Genomic DNA, 20993 nt, shown 5'->3' on the forward strand with positions numbered 1-20993 from the left:
GGGGGGGTTCAGGTATTTTTGTATATATGTATGTTTTTATACTCGGCTCTCAACAGGACCTCAACAGTGGGATATAAATCCATTGTGAATTCGCACTCCAGAAATATTACCAACAAATACAAATCAATATATATAGATTATGGCTAGTTTGAATATAATGATCTGGAACACTGGGGGAATAAATAATCAACAAACGCAAAAGTGTGCTCACATTGATGAAAAACAAACGGGTTGATGTGGCTCTCTTAAGCGAAACACACATTTTAGTGGGAGACAAAGCTACGTTAGCGGACAACACATACCATAACATTAGTCACTCTTCCTTTGGAACGAGAACCCGTGGAGTTGCTATAGTCGTGAAACGGAAATTGAATATTGAATTGAAGGGAGTATGGTCTGATGCAGATGGTCGGATAACCATAGCTAAGATTATACACAAGAATAGGAAAATAGCGTTGGTAGCGGTATATGCCCCAAATCTATACGAAAATAATTTCTACACTGCACTCACTAGGGAAATGTTAAACCTTCCAGAATACTCATTTATAATTGGTGCAGATTTTAATGCCATCTGGGATCCTGGGTTGGATAAATCTTATCCCACCTTTTCCAACCAACAAAAAAAGTCATCTAATGCGTTAAAGGATTGGGCAAAGAATACAGGTGTAAATGATCTATGGCGATCACTCAACCCCACGACCCGGAAGTACTCTTGTCGATCAGCAAGACATAAAACACTATCCAGAATAGATTATGTTTTCGCAACACCGAGACTATTTGATAACTATGAAGTGGAGATGGTACCCAATGCATTATCAGATCATTGTTATTTACTCCTAAAAGGATCATTTGGTGTACTATCATCCCGAGCCCCAAGATGGCGCTTTAACACAACACTGCTGAATAACAAGGAATTCATTACACAACTCAAAGAAGCTCTTTCAGTATTCCTACCAGAGAATGTGAACTCGGTGCCGGACCCTAGAATATTATGGATGTCGGTAAAGGGAATGATCAAGGATTTCACGGATAGCTTTTCATCCAAAATATGCAAGAATCGATGCTCAAAACTGGCGGAATTAGAAACGCTCTACTCTACATTATTTACTTCTTTACAATATAACGACTCGGCTCGACTGGAATCTCAAGTTAATTTACTAAAAATAGAGATTAACGCCATTTACAGACAACAATCTGAAGTACAAATACGTAGCACAAGACGACAGCATTACTCTCAAGGTTCCAAACCAAGTCACCTACTAGCTACGCGATTAAGAGTTAACGCAAAATTTGCAGATATAACCTCTATTAAAGCACAACAAGGACTTGTAACAGACACCAAAGAAATAAACACGACATTCAAAGAATTCTACTCCAACTTGTATAAATCAGAAACGACCTTCGATCAAAACAAAATGGACACATATCTTAATCAAATTAACCTCCCCAAACTTTCAGAGGATGATGCTAAACAGTTAGAAACACCAATCACACTAGAGGAACTCAGGAAGGCCATATCCGAAATGCAAAGTGGTAGGGCTCCTGGAAGAGACGGTATCCCACCAGAAATGTACCTCTCATGTTGGGACATAATTGGACCCCTATTACTTAATATGATTTTATACTCAGTCAAGGAGGGGAACTTTCATAAGAACGACAATATTGCACTCATAACAGTCCTCCTTAAAAAAGACAAAGACCCCACCGAGTGAGGTAGTTATAGACCCGTAAGCCTCCTCGGAACCGATATCAAACTGTTCTCTAAGGTATTAGCCATCAGACTTCAAAAGCATATGACGTCTTTAGTTCATCCGGATCAAACTGGCTTCATAAGAAACCGTTTGATCACTGACAACATAAGACGATTACTATACGTACTAGATGCCAGCAAGGACGACACCACACCCAAGGCGATGCTGTCCCTGGATGCAATGAACGCTTTTGATAGGCTGGAATGGTCGTATTTATGGGCGGTATTAGAAAGGATGGGGTTAGGAAAAGGATTCATTGATATGATTAAAGTATTATACAAAGACCCATCGGCCATGATTACAACAGGTATAATCACCTCCGGAATATTTCCGGTATCACGCTCTTCTAGACAGGGTTGCCCTCTTAGTCCCGGACTATTCGATTTATCACTAGAACCTTTAGCACAATATATAAGACAATCCCAACTCATAGAACCAATCGTAATCAAGGGCACACAACACAAAATTAGTCTATATGCGGACGACGTAATACTGTTCATGCAAAACCCTAACACCGCAATGCCTTATCTTCTCAAGTTGATTAATGACTTTGGCGACCTATCGGGATTTAAAATAAACTGGCCAAAGTCGGCTTTCCTTCCACTGAACGACCCTGCAATGAATACAAGTCTTCCAGAAGAAATACGAATGGTTAAACACTTTAGATGCTTGGGAGTTGAAGTATTCCCTACCATAAGCCAAACGGTGAAACACAATTACATAGAAATCCAAAATAAAATAAAATGCGACCTTGACAGGTGGTCAAAACTTAAAAACTCAGTACAGGCACGGGTTTCAATAGTTAAGATGGATGTCTTACCAAGAATCAACTTAATCAGCTCAATGCTTCCGTTACCCCCTCCAGATGGTTACTGGAAAAAATTACAATCCACATAAATGGCATAATCATACTCCCTTATTCAATAACAATGCACTCCTGATTAGAAAACGACCTATAAGATTCCCTAGATGGGAAAAGCAAGGCATACATACATTAGGAGATGTTTTCAACAAACAGGGTATTTGTAGCTATGATGAAATAGAAAAAAAGTTTAATCTCACCGGTTCCACATATCTTTTTTACGCACAATTATTGTTATGTTTGAAGACTCACGGTGTTCCATTAAGGATACCAATTGCACACCACAGATACCACAAATCTTTCTATGAAAGAGAGACATCGAGAGGTTTTGTATCAGATTTTTATCATCAATTACTAACTGCTTTGTATGAAACCCTCCACCTAGACTCTGTTTGGAGGAGGGATATACCAGACCTAGAAAAAGATTTTGATTGGCAAGAAGCCTGGGCAAATGTTCGACTTGCATCAAGGAACCCGGACCATCAACAAATCAATCTTAACTATATTCATAGGACATACTTGACTCCTATAAGACTGAACAGAATGGGTCTTAAACAAGACTCCAAATGCTCCTTATGTACAAATGGGGACGAGGGGACATTTATGCACATGTATTGGGACTGCCCACCAGTTAAGATATTCTGGGAAGAAGTGACCCAGCAATTATCAAATCTCTTAATTCTGAATATACCTGTACACCCCTCTATATTACTGCTGAATGATGTTTTTGAATATGCAGTACCTATACAACAAAAGAGATTGGTTTTATCTGGTATTACAGTGGCTAAAAAACTGATAGCATCACGATGGTTTCAACCGGAAAAAAATTGCCGAAAGGTCTGGATTCTTACATATCTCGATGTGATTTATCTAGAAATATCTACAGCAAGAATTTTGGGTCTCAATGAATCCAAATTGACAATGTGGTTAGAAGTGGTGGAGAGAAGGGCGGTTAGGTGGCCGAGCGGAGATTGCGTTCGTCACCAACCCCGGAGCTGTGAGCTGGATTCGCCTGTTCGAATCCAGCTCACAGCTCCGGGGTTGTCACCAGCTTGGCTGGCCGTCCGCACTAATACAATTGGCTGTATTAGAGGGTGGGAGAAGCTGGCGGGGTGGGTCCGGGTAGTTGTAAACAGCGACTCCTACAGTTCGGTCGGGGCGCCTGCTAAGCGCGGATAGGACCTGAGGGGGATAGTGTGGTCCTCCCACACGCTACGCCCTCTCAGTGAGAATCCGCGCTGCCAGGTGAAAAGAAGCGGTGATTGGCTGGACGTGTGTCGGAGGAAGCACGTGATAGCCTCCACTCTCCCAGATGATCTGACTGTGGGGGGTAAGTGCGCAGCGACCAGGAAGGGATTGGGAATTGGCATACGACTAACATTGGGATGGGAGAAAATCGGAGGAAAATGGAGGGGGAAAAAGATCAATAAAAAAAATAAAAGAAGTGGTGGAGAGAATAAAAGCTAGCATTTAATGGTAGTGTTTGGTTAGGAGCGAAGGATAATTGATGGATTATCCATGGGGGGGTCCAGGGCGGGGGGTGCGAGCAAGAGCATATGTGTGTAGGGGAATAGATAGCAGGTATTAGGGGTATATCTTGTATAAGACATTTATCCAAATGATGAGTTAACTGATGTACACTGTTTTACAATGCTTGTATATCTAATCGTGTGTTATGTTTGTTTATGTGTTTGTTTAAAAAATAATACAAAAAAAAAATACAAAAGAAAAAAAATATTGACATGTTAAAAAAAAAATCATATTTTTTATTAAATGTATTGAAAATGAATTGATTACTATATGAATTGATTACACTGACTATTGTATCTGTGTCCTGTGCAATAGAAAAAATAATATTTGTAATCTGAATTAAACTAATCGTTAACACCCATATTACAAAATACTAACTGTATCATGTGCATCTCTCTTCTGTCTCAGGAAATAAGTCCCCCAGCCTGTTCAGCCACAAGGACACCAAAGGAAAGAAAGCCGGTTCCAACTCAAGGTGAGGCCAGAGAGCCTCCTCATATTCCAACATTGTAGTTTATAAGTAGGGATGCTCCGATATTGATATCGGCCCCGATATGACTAAAATTGCTAGATCGGGTATTGGAGACAATTTAAATGTAACTTACATATAAATATATATTTTTTTATAATAAATAACAATTCAGTATTTATATCTGTTAATTTGTTACATTTAGTTTCACTAAGTTAGGCAAGTAATATTTTAAGTCAAGCCTGATGTTGCCTTGCACAAAAGAATGACCCCAGTCTCTTCCACACAGTGAGGCATACAGTTTATTAATTGAACAATGGGTATCTGATACCCAAAACCAAAATACACTCACTGCTCACATGACAACCTAAACACAGGACATGGCATTTAGTGAATGGAGCTTCCCAACAATTCAGTTGCTCTGGTCACACCTAGCTCCTTTGGAGCTGTTGTTTCGAAACCTGGATCATCCCCCAAAGATCGTTTGGGCATAATGTGGACACAGCAATCGCACTCGGGTGCAGAACAAAACAAGCAGGCCAAGGGTGGTCTCGGCACGCTTCCAATCGAACCCTGAATATTTTGTTCAGGGACTGAACACTGGTATATCAACCAGATAATTCCAAGTAAAACAATTATCCATCCTTTTTTGTGAATTGTGTATTTGCGAGGGAAGACTCAAAAGAAAATTCCCCGAAGAATCTGACCAATGAGAGAACAGTTTGCTCGCGTGTGGCGTTTGTTTACAAGTTTTGGTCTGCTGTTAACATAGCCGTGTGAACACAAACTGAACCAAGGGGCAAGTGCAACATTGTATATTAGTCTGAATCGGAACAAAGCAAACACACTACAGGTGTGAAAACACCCTTTGTTTCTCTTGTCTGTCTGTCTGTCCTCACTCTAGCCCCCAGGAGAAGAGGACAGAGGTGGATCCGTCCCCCGTTGCCACAGACACACCACCAAAACCAGCCAAGCTCGAAGGACCCGCCCATGTTGCCAGTGACGACGAAGACACGGTGGACGTTGTTGACCTGTGACCTGGAAGTTGACATTAGTTGGGGAGCATCAGGTCTCCTGTCCGCCAAGATGGGACATAGGAATGAATGGACTCTTGACTAGAGGTGGACCAATACCCCGTGCTATGCTAAGTACTACTCCTTTCGGAGTAGTCACTGATACGGAGTACTGAGATGAGAACTTTACTTGATATTGACCATTTTTGACAGCTCAACTCTTCTTTCTCTGCACCCCAGAACTAGTGTTGACTCGGTTAGGATGCACCCCAGAACTAGTGTTGGCTCGGTTAGGATGCACCCCAGAACTAGTGTTGGCTCGGTTAGGATGCACCCCAGAACTAGTGTTGGCTCTGTTAGGACGTGCATAACGTTGAGGATTACATTGCTCTGCTCCATATCAATCAATTTAATTTGACCAGCGTTTCAGCTAAAATCGTTCTGGGTCTTATGGAGACAGACAAAACCAATATAGAAAGGTATAATATATTGTAAAACACGTCTCTTGTAGGAGACAAAACTCCAGAACACATTAGTGAATTTCTGGTCTCGTTCAACTGCATATATATATAGTGCTTTTTATCCAAAGCGCTTTATAACTTATACCTCACATTCACCCGTTCACTCACCATGCAAGGTGCCAACCTGTTCATCGGGAGCAGTTAGGGGGTCTTGCTCAAGGACACTTCGACACACTGCAGGGAGGAAGCCAGAATCGAACCGTGAACCTTCCCGATTACCAGACGACTGCTCTACCTCCTGAGCCACCGTCCCCCCCCCAAGATGTGTGAAGACCTAGAGACGTCGAGGTCAAATTAAACTGATATGGAGCAGATGTGTGATTTCATTCTCAAGGATTTATTCAGCACCTCATGAACCTTTTGGTCTGTTCTCCTGTCCGTACTGTACATACCAGTATCCAGTTTTGTATTATCGCCAAATGCACAGACCCCTTGCAGTTATTGAAAACCTCCATTAAGAGGATGTGGTGTTTTAATATTCGTCTCTGGTTTCGTCAGTGCAGTAAAAAGGCTGGTGTTGTCAAACTGACATGTACTCAGTCACAAGCACTTTAATTACAGTACCAAGTGTATTATCATGTGGAAAACTTCTAAATACGGACACATACTGTATGTATAGTAGCCATGTTATTTCCGTGCTGCCCTTGAACACAGGACACTCCAGATATAGGCTTCAGTTTTTTTGGTACTGTATATATGGTAAGTGATGGTGCTGTATCACATTTGACCCGTAATTGGGCCTAATCCAGGGCAGTTTTCCTAGAGACGATAAGTGCAAAATTGCACTTCTGGTGACCTAAATAGGGCATCCGCTACAAGTATTTCCAATTTCATGTGATGGGTCATGTAAAGGCTCGACTACCGTTCTGTTAAATATCACACCTTCTAGGAAACAGTCGGTCTTTAGGTAAACACTACCAATGTATATAAACACAAATAAAACATTTGAACAAGCTCAGCCAAAGTAGCAACAGCAGCCCGTTGGGCCTCTAGACACGCACGGTCATGAATGCATGGAGGTTGTGGACCATGGGTTTTGTAGTCGTCGAATACAATGTTTTATAGAAAGGGATGGTTTGTCAAACAGCATGCATTTTAAACCTCAAATATAATCATGCCCATACTAATTGATGTGTTCTGGTGTTCTTTGAAGTACTTCAGGTTGAGAGTGATGTATTTTTATCAATGATCAACCAACCCCACTGTTTATCCTCTGGCAGCGGTCTTTTTACCTTGTGTTCTCTAGATATAACTTAATTAACATTTCTATTAATGGTAAATAAAATTTGTTCCTCACACCAACGGCAGAGGCAACCATGCAAGGTGCCAACCTGCTCATCGGAGCTATTAGGGGTTAAGCGTCTTGCTCAGGGACACTTCGACACACTGCCCGGGAGGAGCGGGAATCGAACCGGGAACCTCCGGATTACCAGACGACTGCTCTACATCCTGAGCCACTGTCCATTAATTAACATTTCTACTTAGGTGCAACTTGTATTACAACCATCCTACTCGGTGTAGGGAACATAACTGATAGTAAATCCTGTAGATTTCTCCCAACTCTTCCAATAATAAAGAAAACAACCCCCTTTTCAATGTTTATTTGAACAAAACCCTAAAAGTGCATCCTCCGTTTCTGTATCAATGTACATTGTAACGAAATACTTAAGATAGAAAAACGAAACAATTACTATCTGGCCAAAACAAAATCTGGCCAAATAATTTACAACACAGCAAACACAGAAATATTTACATCTATTTATAACCATCTAATAATTATTTAAATAACCCAGCTTTCACACACAAGCCTACATTGGACAGATAAGAGAACCTTTATTAATTAAAACCATTATTGTACACAGACCCACATGGCTGGCCACTTTGATTGTGCCTCTGTTTATATACAGTAGGCCCAATTGTGGCTCGTTTGGCATTTACAGGGTTTCTGCAGAACTCGACTCATACAACGTACACCGAGAGTATTTACAGTCTTACAGAGCAACTTTGGTTAACATCTCTGGAATGTTATATTATTAGCCAATATTTTGACGTTAAGTCATTTTGAAGCCCTGGTACAGAGTGTGTGAGGCGGACGTGTCGGGCGAAGCAGAGTAACTAGCAGTGTTCAGATGTCACAACATTCACGCTAATCATCAGTGGCATAAAACATCTTCAATTCATCCGAGTGAAGGAGATGGAATAATAATAATAAAGGTGAGGTCATGAACTCTGCCATGGAGAGGTGCAGCCAGTCTCCTTCCTGTCCAGTGTTTGGCATGTCCTGTTGCCGAGGCCGTCGTCGTTGGTCATAGGTGTGAGACCAAGAAGTTTGTCTAGTCTTTAGAACCCCTCACTGCTCCGAGAGGGTGAAGTCACTGTTGTCGGAGAGCCTCACGTGGCACCACCAACACCGCTGTGTTTTTCTCCAGCGTCCAGGGGCTGCTGTTGCCCAATGCTAGGCAGGGGGGTTGGGATCAAGGAAGAAGAAGAAGGGAAAAAAGGCGGTAGGGTCGAGGGTCATTCAAAGACGTATTCGTATTCATCCAGGTCGAAGTGTGGATTGGGGATCTCAAAGAAGTGTTTCTTCTCCGTCCTCCGTCCTCCGTTCTCCGTCCTGTTTGGACACAGAATTAAGAGACGTGTTAGAACTCACAGGAAGTCACCCGTTAACATCCAATATCTGTTCTCATCCAAAAGACACCGTATTGATTCTAAAACCCAAGAAAAACACGAGGGTCAATACGTGTCACTTGGCAGGCGAAGGATTAATTGTCACACGACAACAGAGCGGGTGTTTTGATGAAAACCAGGCACAGAATAGACAGAAACCGGCCCAGGAGTGGTTCCAGTGAGAAGATTGAGGAAGAGGGAGAAGAACTTGGACTTCTACTCCCTCAACCAAGCTACCCCCCCCAAACTACATTTACATTGCCAAGCCCCGCCTCTCTGGCCGAGGGGCTTTTTCACAAACACTCCCTATCTATCACTGAACTGCACCTAAACCTCCCTCCCATGTCATCCTTTGAATACCTCGCCTTTTCCCTCCCCAACTCTATCACTGCACTTCTTCTCTACCGCCCTCCTGACCATAGCCTCCACCCGCCTCCTACTCAGTACTCACTGGTGACTTTAACATCCATGTTGACCAACCCAACTCAAACCTCACACCTGACACACACCACTGAGGATAAACGGGGCTACCGTGGACAGGGTGAGCAGCTTCAATTACCTGGGGGTCCACATCTCAGAGGATCTGACATGGACAACACACATAGACTCAGTCGTAAAGAAGGCGAAGCAGCGCCTCTACCACCTGAGACAGTTAAGGAAGTTCAGAGTATCGGGGAAGATTGGACCGTGACGTCAGAGGAGTCACTCCAAGCTGCACTTGATTGCACAGACTGGAGTGTATTCCGTGATAACACAGCCAATATTAACGAATACACTGAAACGGTGCTTGACTATGTCTGTACTCTGGTAGAAGAAACAATCCCCTCCACCACAATTAAAATCTACCCAAATCAAAAGCCCTGGGTAGACAAATCCGTCCGTGAGGCTCTGAAAGTGCGCACATCAGCATACAACACCGGGCTGGTGACAGGCAACATGGAAGAACACAAGATGGCAAGATACAACGTCAGGAGAGCAGTAATAGAGGCAAAACGGCGTTACAGGGATAAAGTTGAACTTCAGTTTGAACAGGCTGACTCTAGAGGCATGTGGCAGGGCCTCAGAACAATGACAGATTACAAAGGCACCTCCCTCAAACTGAACAGTGACATCTCCTTAGCAAATGATCTCAATTCCTTCTATGCGAGGTTTGAGGCTGTGAATAAAAACACCAGCCTACAAACCACGGCAATGGGGGGGGGGGGGGGGGGGGGTCTGCTGATGGAGACTCAGTGTTCAGGGTAACAGAGCATGAGGTGAGACGGATCTTTAAAAAAGTGAATATCAGGAAGGCAGCAGGACCGGACGGCATCCCCGGCCGCGTCCTAAAAGTCTGTGCCGACCAACTGGCCCCGGTATTCACTGACATCTTCAACCTGTCCTTGGAACAGGCTGTCATCCCCACCTGTCTGAAGAAGTCCACCATCATCCCTGTACCCAAAAAATCTACGCCCGCATGCCTCAACGACTACCGCCCTGTAGCCCTCACCTCCATAGCCATGAAGTGCTTTGAGAAGCTAGTGAAGGGCTACATCTGTTCCTCCCTCCCCATCAACCTGGACCCTCTGCAATTTGCATATCGCCCCAACAGGTCCACGGAGGACGCCATAGCCCATGTGCTGCACACAGCAGCATCACACCTGGACAAGAGGCAGGGGAACTATGTGAGAATGCTGTTCATCGACTACAGCTCAGCATTCAATACCATAGTCCCCTCCAAACTCATAGCCAAGCTCAGGGACCTGGGCTTGAACTATGACCTCTGCCAGTGGGTCTTGAACTTCCTGACGGGCAGACCCCAGGTGGTAAGAGCAGGCAACTGCACCTCCTCATCCATCACGCTCAACATAGGGGCCCCCCGGGGCTGTGTTCCGAGCCCCCTCCTCTACTCCCTGTACACACATGACTGCGTAGCACAGCGGAACCTGATCTCTGCCAACGACGAAAGGGCCTACCTGGAAGAGGTAGAGAACCTGTCACAGTGGTGTCAGGAGAACTGCCTCTCCCTGAACGTCAGCAAAACAAAATAGATGATTGTGGACTTCAGGAGGTCGGGGGTCAAGGACTACAGCCCCCTCAGCATCGACGGGGCACCGGTTGAGAGAGTGAACAGTTTCAAGTACCTCGGAGCCCACATATCCGAGGATTTGACATGGACCACACACATTGACAGTGTTGTGAAGAAGGCACGACAACGCCTCTACTTCCTCAGGCGCCTAAGGAAGTTCCAAGTCAGTCAGAAGATCCTTAGGAACTTCTACTCATGTACAATAGAGAGCATCCTGACTGGCAACATCACCTCCTGGTTTGGGAATAGCACTGCACAAGACCGTAGCAGACTACAAAGAGTGACACGTTCAGCCGAACGCACAATTGGAGGGGGGCTTCCCACCCTCCAGAACATTTACAACAAGCGGTGCAAGGGGAAGGCTAAGAGAATTATTAAGGACTCGAGCCACCCGAACAACTGCCTCTTTGAACTGCTGCGGTCAGGCAAGCGATACCGGAGTCTTAAGGCGAGCACAGAAAGACTCAGAAGAAGCTTCTATCCCCAGGCCATCAGGCTGCTAAACGAACAATAAACACTATGCAACAACCATCAAATGCACACACACGCACACACTCACTTAAACAACACACTGCAGCACCCACTCTCCACACTTTAGATCACACAAACACACTTTATATTTATTGATAAAGGATTTGCACTACAACTCGTACACCTACTGTAAATTGTACCTAAATTGCACCTCATCCCATTTCTGCCTTGCACTATATAGTATTGTATATTAGTACACTAATATACTATATATTATATATATATATTGTATATTATATGGTAACTCAGTTACGTCTATTCTGCATCGAACATTGTACATATGTCTATACTGAACACTGACCTAATTTTTTTTTTTACTTCTAATTTACATGCTATACTATGTTATTTTATTTCATACTTATCTTGTCTTGCACAGTCTCTGGAGCGCAACAGTAAGAAGCATTTTGTATAAAAGTATTCTGTACTTCTGTATGACAACTATTAAAGAAACTTGAAACTTGAAGATACTCCAGTCCTTCTACTCCGGAGCTGTAGAGAGCATCTTGACTGGAAACATCACTGCCTGGTATGGAAACAGCACGGCACAGGACAAGAAGGTCCTACAGAGAGTGGTGCGCTCAGCCGAGCGTACCACGGGTATTGCACTACCACCCCTGCAGGTCTTATATAACAAGAGGTGCAAATCCAGAGCCTGCAGAATAATGAAAGACCCTCACCACCCCAACAACAGCCTATTCAAGCTGCTGCGGTCAGGCAAACGCCTGCGAACACCAGCTACTAGGACAGAGACTTCGGCTCAGCTTCTTCCCCCAGGCCATCAGAGTCTTGAACACTGAACTCTCCACACATGAGCACACACACACTGTATACGCCCACACACTAGCAGTCACTTTAACATGAACACACACACATGCTGCACACACACATGCTGCACACACACATGCTGCACACACTCACACTTATGGTCACTTTACACAATGAAAGGTCACTTAAAAAAAAAAAAAAAAGAAAAGAACGGGAGTGGTTCTTGTATAGTAAACAGATGGATAGCAAGCTAGCATAAGGACGCATAGTATAACTGTAGATTGTATAGCATTGTATAGTAGTGTACATAAGACCCAGTGCCTCATCCGTAGCTAACAGTGTATTGCACTATCACAGGACCTAGCATGTCTTACCATGCTTTTGTAAAACTCATGTACATATACCCGATATGTCTTTACTCTTATTACTTGTATTATTATTATAAATGTTGCATTCTCATCCTATTGGATTCTTATTATTGTATTATGCACAATCGTTGCGGGCAAGACCCCCCGCATTTCACTGTATACTTGTATGCCGTGACAAATAATTTTTTTATTTTTTTTATCCACTTTTTCTCCTTATTTTCTATTTTTCTCCCATCTCAATTTCGCCTCGCCAATTCTCCCTTCAATTCTCCCCTCCCCTGTTTCGAACGTTGCTAGACTATGCCTCCCACTGGTCGGCTGCAGTGAGGACCAAGCCTTGCATCACGTGTCCCCTCCGGTACACGAGGAGGCAGCTGTCGCATCTTTTCACCTGAACAGCGCAATCTCTCAGTGGCGAGGAGTAACGCGTGGGAGGCTCACGCTGCCCCCGATACTTCCTGATTCTGCTGTACAGGCGCACCAACCGACCTGTAGGAGTCGCTGTCCACAACGTCCAATCCCCACCCACCGGCTTTCCAACCCTCTAACACTGCCAATATGTGTTAGTATGACGACCGGCCAAGCCGGTAGCAACGGCGAGAGCTGGGCTCGATACCAGCATCTCCTGCGTTAGTGCCGAGCGCCTTGCCCACTGCGCCACTCAGCCGCATACAAATAAAACTCTCGACTCGACTGGACTTCCTCTCCTTCCTCGACTGTTTTAGCCTCACCCAGCATATTAACTTCCCCACCCACACTAAAGGCCACACACTCAACCTTGTCTGCTCTGCCTCCCTACCCATATCAAATCCACACCCTATCCCATTCCCACTCTCCGACCACTACTGCATCCTCTTCTCTGCTCCCCTTCCCCCACCACTCCAAAAAACACACCATATTTTTCCGAAACATCAAATCCATCGACCCCCTCACTCTGTCCCAGTCCATATCCTCTGCCCTTCCCCCTGACTCTGCCCCCTCTAACCCTGACGACTATGCTATCCTGCTCAACTCCACTCTCTCTGACTTCCTTGACTCACTGGCACCCCTAAAAACCATCACTGTCTCATTCACCACCTCCTCCGCCTGGTACACCCCTGAACTCCGTACCATGAAGCAGACCAGCCGTCAACTGGAACGACTCTACAAAAAAACCCATCTCACTGTCCACGCTGACCTCTATAAACAGCACATCTCCTCCTACCGTGATGCACTCCAAGCTGCTAAATATGCCCACTAATCCACCATCATCAACAGCAGCAACCGAAACCCCCAGACCCTCTTCTCCACTGTCAAGAAACTCCTCCAAACCCCGGACAATAACACTCCAGTCTCCTCCCCCGACCTCTGCAATTCGTTTCTCCTCTCCTTCAACAAAATCTCCCAAATCAACAGCTCACTGACCGCTCGCGTCGCCAACTCCGCCACCCCCACTATCATTTCCCCCCCACCTGACTCCATCCCCCCTACCCCTTTCACTGCCTTCGCCCCCATTGACTCCATCACAGACCTCATGACCACCTCCAAAGCCACTACCTGCTCCCTCGACCCCCTCCCCACTACTCAGTCTCTCACCAAGGCCTGCCTCCCTGCTCTCATCCCCCACCTCACTGCCCTCTTCAATCACTCACTATCCCTAGGCCACGTTCCCTCCATCTACAAACTCGCCGCTGTCACCCCTGTGCTAAAAAAACCCACCCTTGACCCATCCAACCTCTCCAACTACCGCACTATCTCCAATCTTCCTTTTTTCTCCAAAACCCTAGAGCGCATTGCTGCCTCCCAACTCCACTCCCATCTCCAGTCCAACACCCTCTATGAACCCCTTCAGTCTGGCTTCCGTCCATCACACAGCACCAACACCGCACTGGTCAAAGTCGTCAACAACCTCCTCATCTCCGCCGATTCTGGTGCCCTCAACATCCTGATCCTACTCGATCTTAGTGTCACTCCATCCTCCTCCAAAGGCTGCACCAACTGGGTGTTGAGGGCACAGCACTTGACTGGTTCACCTCCTACCTCACCGACAGTTAATCTCCCTCTCCGGCCACACTTCTTCCCCCTCCTCAGTCACCCAGGGGGTCCCCCAAGGCCCAGTCCTCAGCCACCTGCTCTTCATCTGCTACATACTCCCCCTTGGTCACATCATCCGAAAATACAACCTCAACTTCCACTGCTACGCCGACGACACCCAAGTCTACATCAGCACACAATCCCCCCACAACCCACCGCTCAGTCACATCGAGTCCTGCATATCTGAACTACAAACCTGGCTGACCCATAACCTCCTCAAACTCAATAGCGACAAGACAGAACTATTCATCATCGGCACCAAAACCACCCTCAGCAGATCCGGACCCATCACACTCACCATTATCGACTCTACCATCACCCCCTCCCCCCTAGTTCGCAACCTCGTGTCATCCTGGACCCTACCCTCTCATTCGACCCCCATGTCCGCTCCATCGTCAAAACCTCCTACTTTCACCTCCGCAAGATCACCAAAATTAGACACTGCCTCCCTGCCGCTGAATCCCTCATACACGCCTTCATCTTCTCCCGCCTTGATTATTGCAACTCCCTCCTCACTGGCATCACCTCCCGCTCCCTCCATGAACTTCAGATGGTCCAAAATTCAGCTGCCCGCCTCCTCACAAACACCCGGTCCGGTGAACACATCACTTCTGTCCTCCACTGGCTCCCGATCAAGGAACGCATTAACTTCAAAATACTACTCCTCACCTTCAAAGCCCTCCATAGCCTGCCCCCCCCCCCCCCCCCCATACCTGACTGACCTTCTCCCTTACCGCCCCACCTGTTCCCTCGGGTCCTCTTCCACTGTCCTGTCATCCAAACTTAAAAGTTTTGGTGATCAGGCTTTCTCACGTGCTGCACCCTGACTCTGGAGCACCCTCCCTCAGACCATCAGAGACTCTCCCACACTCGCCACCCCGTTTCCCCTGTGGTTTTATGTTATGGTTTATGGGTTTTTTTCTCTCTGCCTACTGTCAGCGACTTCGGGTTACTGAGAAGCGCTCTATAAATTAAATTAATTATTATTATTAACTCCGCTGTCCAGTTCAACCAAACTGACTCCCAAGCTCTGGTACACCGCCTCTGATCCGTCCAAGCCTCTGATCCGTCCATCAGATAGACCCAACAAATCAACAAAATATGTACAGATCATATCACACTGCTCCGGGTCACGTTATCATATTAACTTCCCCCGTGACTTATGAGCCGATCTGGTCTCGGATCACCACTCCCCCTCTAACACTTTGAGTGCCAGCCACGAGAAACTCGTTAGTTCATGCCATGCGTTGAGTGCCAACGATGAGAAATCTCGTTATTAACCGCTATTTTTTTTATTAGCGATTTCCATTCATTTTTCATCAATCTAGCCTCACGTTACCACTGGGACTCTCTCTGAGCTTGAACAGGGAAAATACCGCCCCCTATCGTCTCCCGGATGGTAATGCACCCTTTGGATTGGACTGAATGAAAACGCATGGGGAAAAGAAAATCCGGAATCCACATTTAACTTGTCAGGCATGTAACCCGAGCCGATTGCAGTCATCCCGACCCTCAGAACAGCGTGGAATATGTGTTTCAAGCACCCAGCGTTGGATCAATAAACGCGATTGATATTTGGAATGGCGATCAGGAATTGGAATAATCTTTTTGGAGAACATCTGATCTGAGGTAAGGAATCTATTTGACCAGTCTTGGGATAATCAGAGCTTTTTTCACAGATATATCAACGTGTCCCATGTGTGTATGTGTGTGTGCTGATCAGGAAATAAGATAATCGATTTTTCAGCCCGCTTCTCTAGCGTGCATAAGTACACATATACTATCGATAATCTAGCGTTTATTTGAAAACGATTCATAAATAGGCCGAAAAATGACAACGTTTTTTGTGTATTCCAGTAAAGGGCGATTCCTGCAGAATCACCTTTTTTCTGGACATTTCCAAAAACGAAGGTTTTTCAAAATGGTATAAAACGGAAATGTACCGATTAAAAAACAATCCGTTTCGACAATGTTGACTGCAAAGTGCAAACAAGTCATTGATAAGCGACGGGCGTATTAGACACATAGCCATAATTTAAGATATAGTTTATGCGTTCGCAAATGTGCTCGCCCTCTCATTGAATAGAGCGCCGGCACTCAAGCGCTAAATCATGCGCCCCCTGCTGGCACTGAAAGTGTTAAGATGCTGGATTAAAAACAGAGGCCCAGAGCTGGGAATGGGTTTGAGAACCAGGCGAGGCTGGAGAGAAAGGGAGAGGTTAAACCCTGCTTCTCTTACCTGACCAGCCTGCCTTTAGAAGTCTGCGGTGTTCCTAAAAACCACACAACACACCGGTCAGTAGCCTCATCCGACCCCTCTCAGAGGGCCTCCGATGTACATTTATTCATTTAGCTGACAATTTTATCCAAAGCGACTTACAAGTTATGTACGATAAGTCAGCAGGAAGGGTACGACTCTTACAGCTGAGTAACAATGATCAAACAGTGCTGCAACTTGGGTGATGCAGTATTGACTGCATAGACATAAGAGATATTAGTATAGTAGGAGGAGTGCATGGTAGTAGAAAATGGGGGACCCTGATGTAAACAAGATGAAAGTCTCTCTGGTCTGCATCCCCTTAACAATTGTGTGTATTGAGCTGTACTTTATTGTACCCATTCTGCAATCTGTTAATAACATTTTCAATCAATTAATTAATGATATGCTCTGTAAATAACTTATATGCTCTGTAAATAACTTATATGCTCTGTAAATAACTATGTACAGATACCGAGATGTCACACCATGTTACCCGTTACCTGTTTATTGCACAATGTTTTTTTTTTATTGGATTCTATTATATGTACCACTGTATTGTTTCAAGTTTCTTTAATAGTTGTCATACAGAAGTACAAAATACTTTCTGTTGCACATCGTTGCGGGCAAGACCACCCGCATTTCATTGTATACTTGTATGCCGTGACAATTAAAACTCTTGACTTGACTTGAATTAATCTTTAAAATTATATTAAAATATATTGTTAATTTCAGTTTCAGTTAAATTCAGTTATTCTTTTTAATAGAATGGATCATTAAAATCAAAGGGTATTGGACATAAATAGGCACTTCAGAATCTGAAGTTCAGATAATCCTTCAGAATGTTGATCGGCTCAGCTGACCGACAATAAATCAAAATGACACCATTCACCATCGTAGCCTATACTAACAGCATTGCATTGCAATCGGTTTTAATAAATAAACAGAAACAGTAGCATGTGCATCTTTTAGATAAATTATTAGGCTATGAAAATTAGGCTACCTCTAAATATAAAAAGGAATTAACTAAGAATGGGTTGCTTCAAAAAAGATTTATCGAATGTGGAGACTGGCATCGACTATTCGAAAATTCGAATATTCTAACTCGTCCCTAGTAGCTACAGTATAAACGTGGTTCAGAGCGTCAGTAACTTAATAATTAGCTAACGTAGGTAGCTACAGCATAAACGTGGTTCAGAGAGTCAGTAACTTAAATATTTGGCTAACGTAGCTACAGTATAAAAGTAGTTCAGAGCGTCACGTTGTTCCATCACTCCGCCCAAACACCTGGCTGGTATATCAAACGTCTTAAAGAGAACCTTACCCCTCGTTGTACTGGTCTCCAGCCGTCTCCTCGGCCACCAGGTTGTCGTACTCCTCTGCAGCGTATTTCTCCCAGTCAGACATTTCCTGACCCTCACTCTCCACCTCCTTAGGAACGGAAGATAAATTACCCATAAGCCCACCTCGCTAGGAATCACAAGATCATATCACATTGGAACAACTCATAAACACTTAAGAGTTTAAGTTGCTGTTGAGTATCGTTTTATACTAAGTAAGAATGTTGTTATTCTCGATGAGTCTGCTTTGTCCTCTAAAAAAATTTGAGCTATCCCAATTATCATGCATGAGCCTCGAAGCTTCAGTAGTAATTATCGTCGAATAATTGCTAAATGTGTCTCACGAGAGTTTCAATTGTCTGAGAAGAACCAATTCTCAAAATTTGTGTTGGATTTCCATTCTTATGCTGATGTAGGCACATTTTTGGAGGGGTAAAAAAAGAAACGGCACCAAAAACAACAAGAAAACAACGCATTAGAATAACGATTGTGACATGGATTACCAGGGTAGCGATTGAAGCTTCAAAGCATTCAGATCAGCCCTACGCAAAACCATGTCATTTCCCCCTGTGCTTTTCTTACAATTGAAAATCACTCGTCTTGAATTTGTGTATTTTGCGCCTTTCTGATAGACCCAACAGATAATACACTCAACAATGTGTACAGATCTGTATGGAGTTGGCACATATTTATCATACTTTTAAGAATAGGGAGTACTGATCTGGGATCAGACGGCTCGGGTCACGTGATCATATCAACTTCCCCCGTGTGACTGGTCTCAGATCACCACTCCAAGATGCTTGATGAATACAGTCTTATTGGATAAAAGGTTATCCGTCAGTGATATTACCCTTACAACAGAGAAGGGGTTTTTCTGCTCGTGGTCCATGTACTTCTCGATGTTGAAGAAGGTGTCGAAGAAGACGTGGGACAAGCCGCACCTCTTGAGGTCCTGCAGGGTGATCTTACCTGGACAGAGATCAGACAGGAGGGGAAATGTCAGCCTAAAAACACCTTGAAAAAGTCATCGTCTCATAAGAGGTCAGTTGGTCGAGTGTGTCTGCAATGCCAGAAAGTTAAAGGAACACGCCAACATTTGGGGAAATTAGCTTACCGTCTTCTCCAGAGAGAGACTAGAAGATAGATACCAGTTTCCTCTCTGTGCGTTTAGTAGAAAGCAATCTGGCTGCACGTTAGCCTAGCTTAGCACAATGAATGGAAGCGGACATGGCCGGTTAGCCTAGGCATTGTCCAACTAACACCTCTCTTGAAGGCTAACCGGCCATGTCCGCTTCCATTCATTGTGCTAAGCTAGGCTAACGTGCAGCGAGATAGCCTTCTACTGAACGCACAGAGAGGAAACCGCTATCTATCTTCTTGTCTCTCTCTGGAGAAGATGGTAAGCTAATTTCCCAAAATGTTGGCGTGTTTCTTTAAGGGTGTGACTCCTTCTGTGGCTACCCACTTTAAACAGGGTATCAGGATTTAAACCAGTTACATTTAAGACGTGTTAACCCTTGTGTACCCCTGGTCCTTTTTTCTACTTTTTAGAAATATTTTGAGTGTGTGTGTGAGCACAGCGGTGTCTGTGTTTATTATTATTTCATGAAATTGGGTAAATATCTTAATTTTACATATATGTTCATTGTGTGAAAAGCTTATAACATGAAACACTCTAGAAAAATAGTTACAGTATTTACTGCCTTCTTTACCCCTGGTCCCTTTTTCTACTCTCCGTCCGCTCCCATGTTAAAACGGCATTTTTAACCATTTTTAAATATGCTCTTATTCGTTCAATTCTCGATATATCTTCCAAACCTTTGCATATTCCACGAGCTAAGGACCCTGTCTAGGTCAGGATGTGCTGTTACCGATGTAAAACGCATGGTGGCGTAATCGCTCCACAGATAACTTTGCCACAATTCAAGGGAGGTGAGATATGCTGTACCGGGCTGCTAGTGATTGAAACGCCGGAGACATCGTTTGGGGTGGTGGTGGGGGGGGGGCGAGTGGATTTTCTGAGACAGAACCAGAGACGAACCGGACCGCGCAGTCGACAGCGCGCCACACGCCGAAACACAAGCCCCCCAAAGCCGGCGCGCGCCAACGAGGAAGTGTCCTGCACGGAGCAGGTCTGGTTCTCTTCCCAACAGCGAGGCAAGTCCAAGATTTCTGCCGCAAAACAACTTGGAACCGCCCGCACCAGATTTGGATAAGTTGAGCGCTTAGTAACGTTTCGCCTCAAAGCCGTTTCTGGCCGAACTAGTCATCGAATCTTTAATATTTTTTTTGATTCGTATTCAGAGGTATTTCGTCGAGATATTTCTAAATGTAATCTATCAAAAACAAATATGAGAAATATGGTAAAAAACAACATTCATCAGTTTTTTTCGATGAGAAAAAACTTTGTAACGTTTCGCCTCAACGCCGTTTCTGGCCGAACTAGTCATCGAATCTTTAATATTTTTTTTTATTCGTATTCAGAGGTATTTCGTCGAGATATTTCTAAATGTAATTTATCAAAAAAAATATGAGAAATATGGTAAAAAACAACATTTATCCGTTTTTTCTCGATGAAAAAACACGTTGTATCAAACAAACACAGGTTTGAGTGGTTATAATTCATAAATATGAGTAATCTGTTGAGAGATATATTGAGATTATGCTATTACTGTTAATCATGGGTAGAATATTTTTTTTTAAATAGTAAACAGTTAAAATTATATGGCTTTAAACATGATGTATCATTTCATCTCTTAAGCCCAGTGAGTTCCA

The 20993-nt window shown here is 44.2% G+C and overlaps 2 protein-coding genes across 4 annotated transcripts in view; one reads left to right on the forward strand and one right to left on the reverse strand.

Annotated features, from left to right (window-relative positions):
• The window catches only part of LOC311225313 (cohesin subunit SA-2), a 65457-nt gene extending 58008 nt beyond the window's left edge, over positions 1-7449 (forward strand). The window contains exons 31-32 of one of the 2 annotated variants that reach the window (XM_084310543.1): positions 4552-4618; positions 5517-7449. In XM_084310543.1, coding sequence (XP_084166669.1) covers positions 4552-4618; positions 5517-5649 — 200 coding nt within the window. In that variant the 3' untranslated portion in view covers positions 5650-7449. The remainder of the gene's footprint in view (positions 1-4551; positions 4619-5516) is intronic. The other variant, XM_084310542.1, reaches the window with a different exon arrangement.
• A 186-nt stretch (positions 7450-7635) lies between these two features.
• ppp2r3b (protein phosphatase 2, regulatory subunit B'', beta) overlaps positions 7636-20993 on the reverse strand; it is an 87837-nt gene continuing 74479 nt past the window's right edge. Inside the window, exons 12-14 of one of the 2 annotated variants that reach the window (XM_084310544.1) lie at positions 19075-19187; positions 18203-18309; positions 7636-8760 (exon numbers count right to left, since the gene is read on the reverse strand). In XM_084310544.1, coding sequence (XP_084166670.1) covers positions 8664-8760; positions 18203-18309; positions 19075-19187 — 317 coding nt within the window. In that variant the 3' untranslated portion in view covers positions 7636-8663. Of the gene's footprint in view, positions 8761-18202; positions 18310-19068; positions 19188-20993 lie in introns of both variants that reach the window. The other variant, XM_084310545.1, reaches the window with a different exon arrangement.

Source organism: Notolepis coatsorum (genome assembly GCF_963971535.1).
Source record: "Notolepis coatsorum genome assembly, chromosome: 3".
NCBI lineage: Eukaryota > Metazoa > Chordata > Actinopteri > Aulopiformes > Paralepididae > Notolepis > Notolepis coatsorum.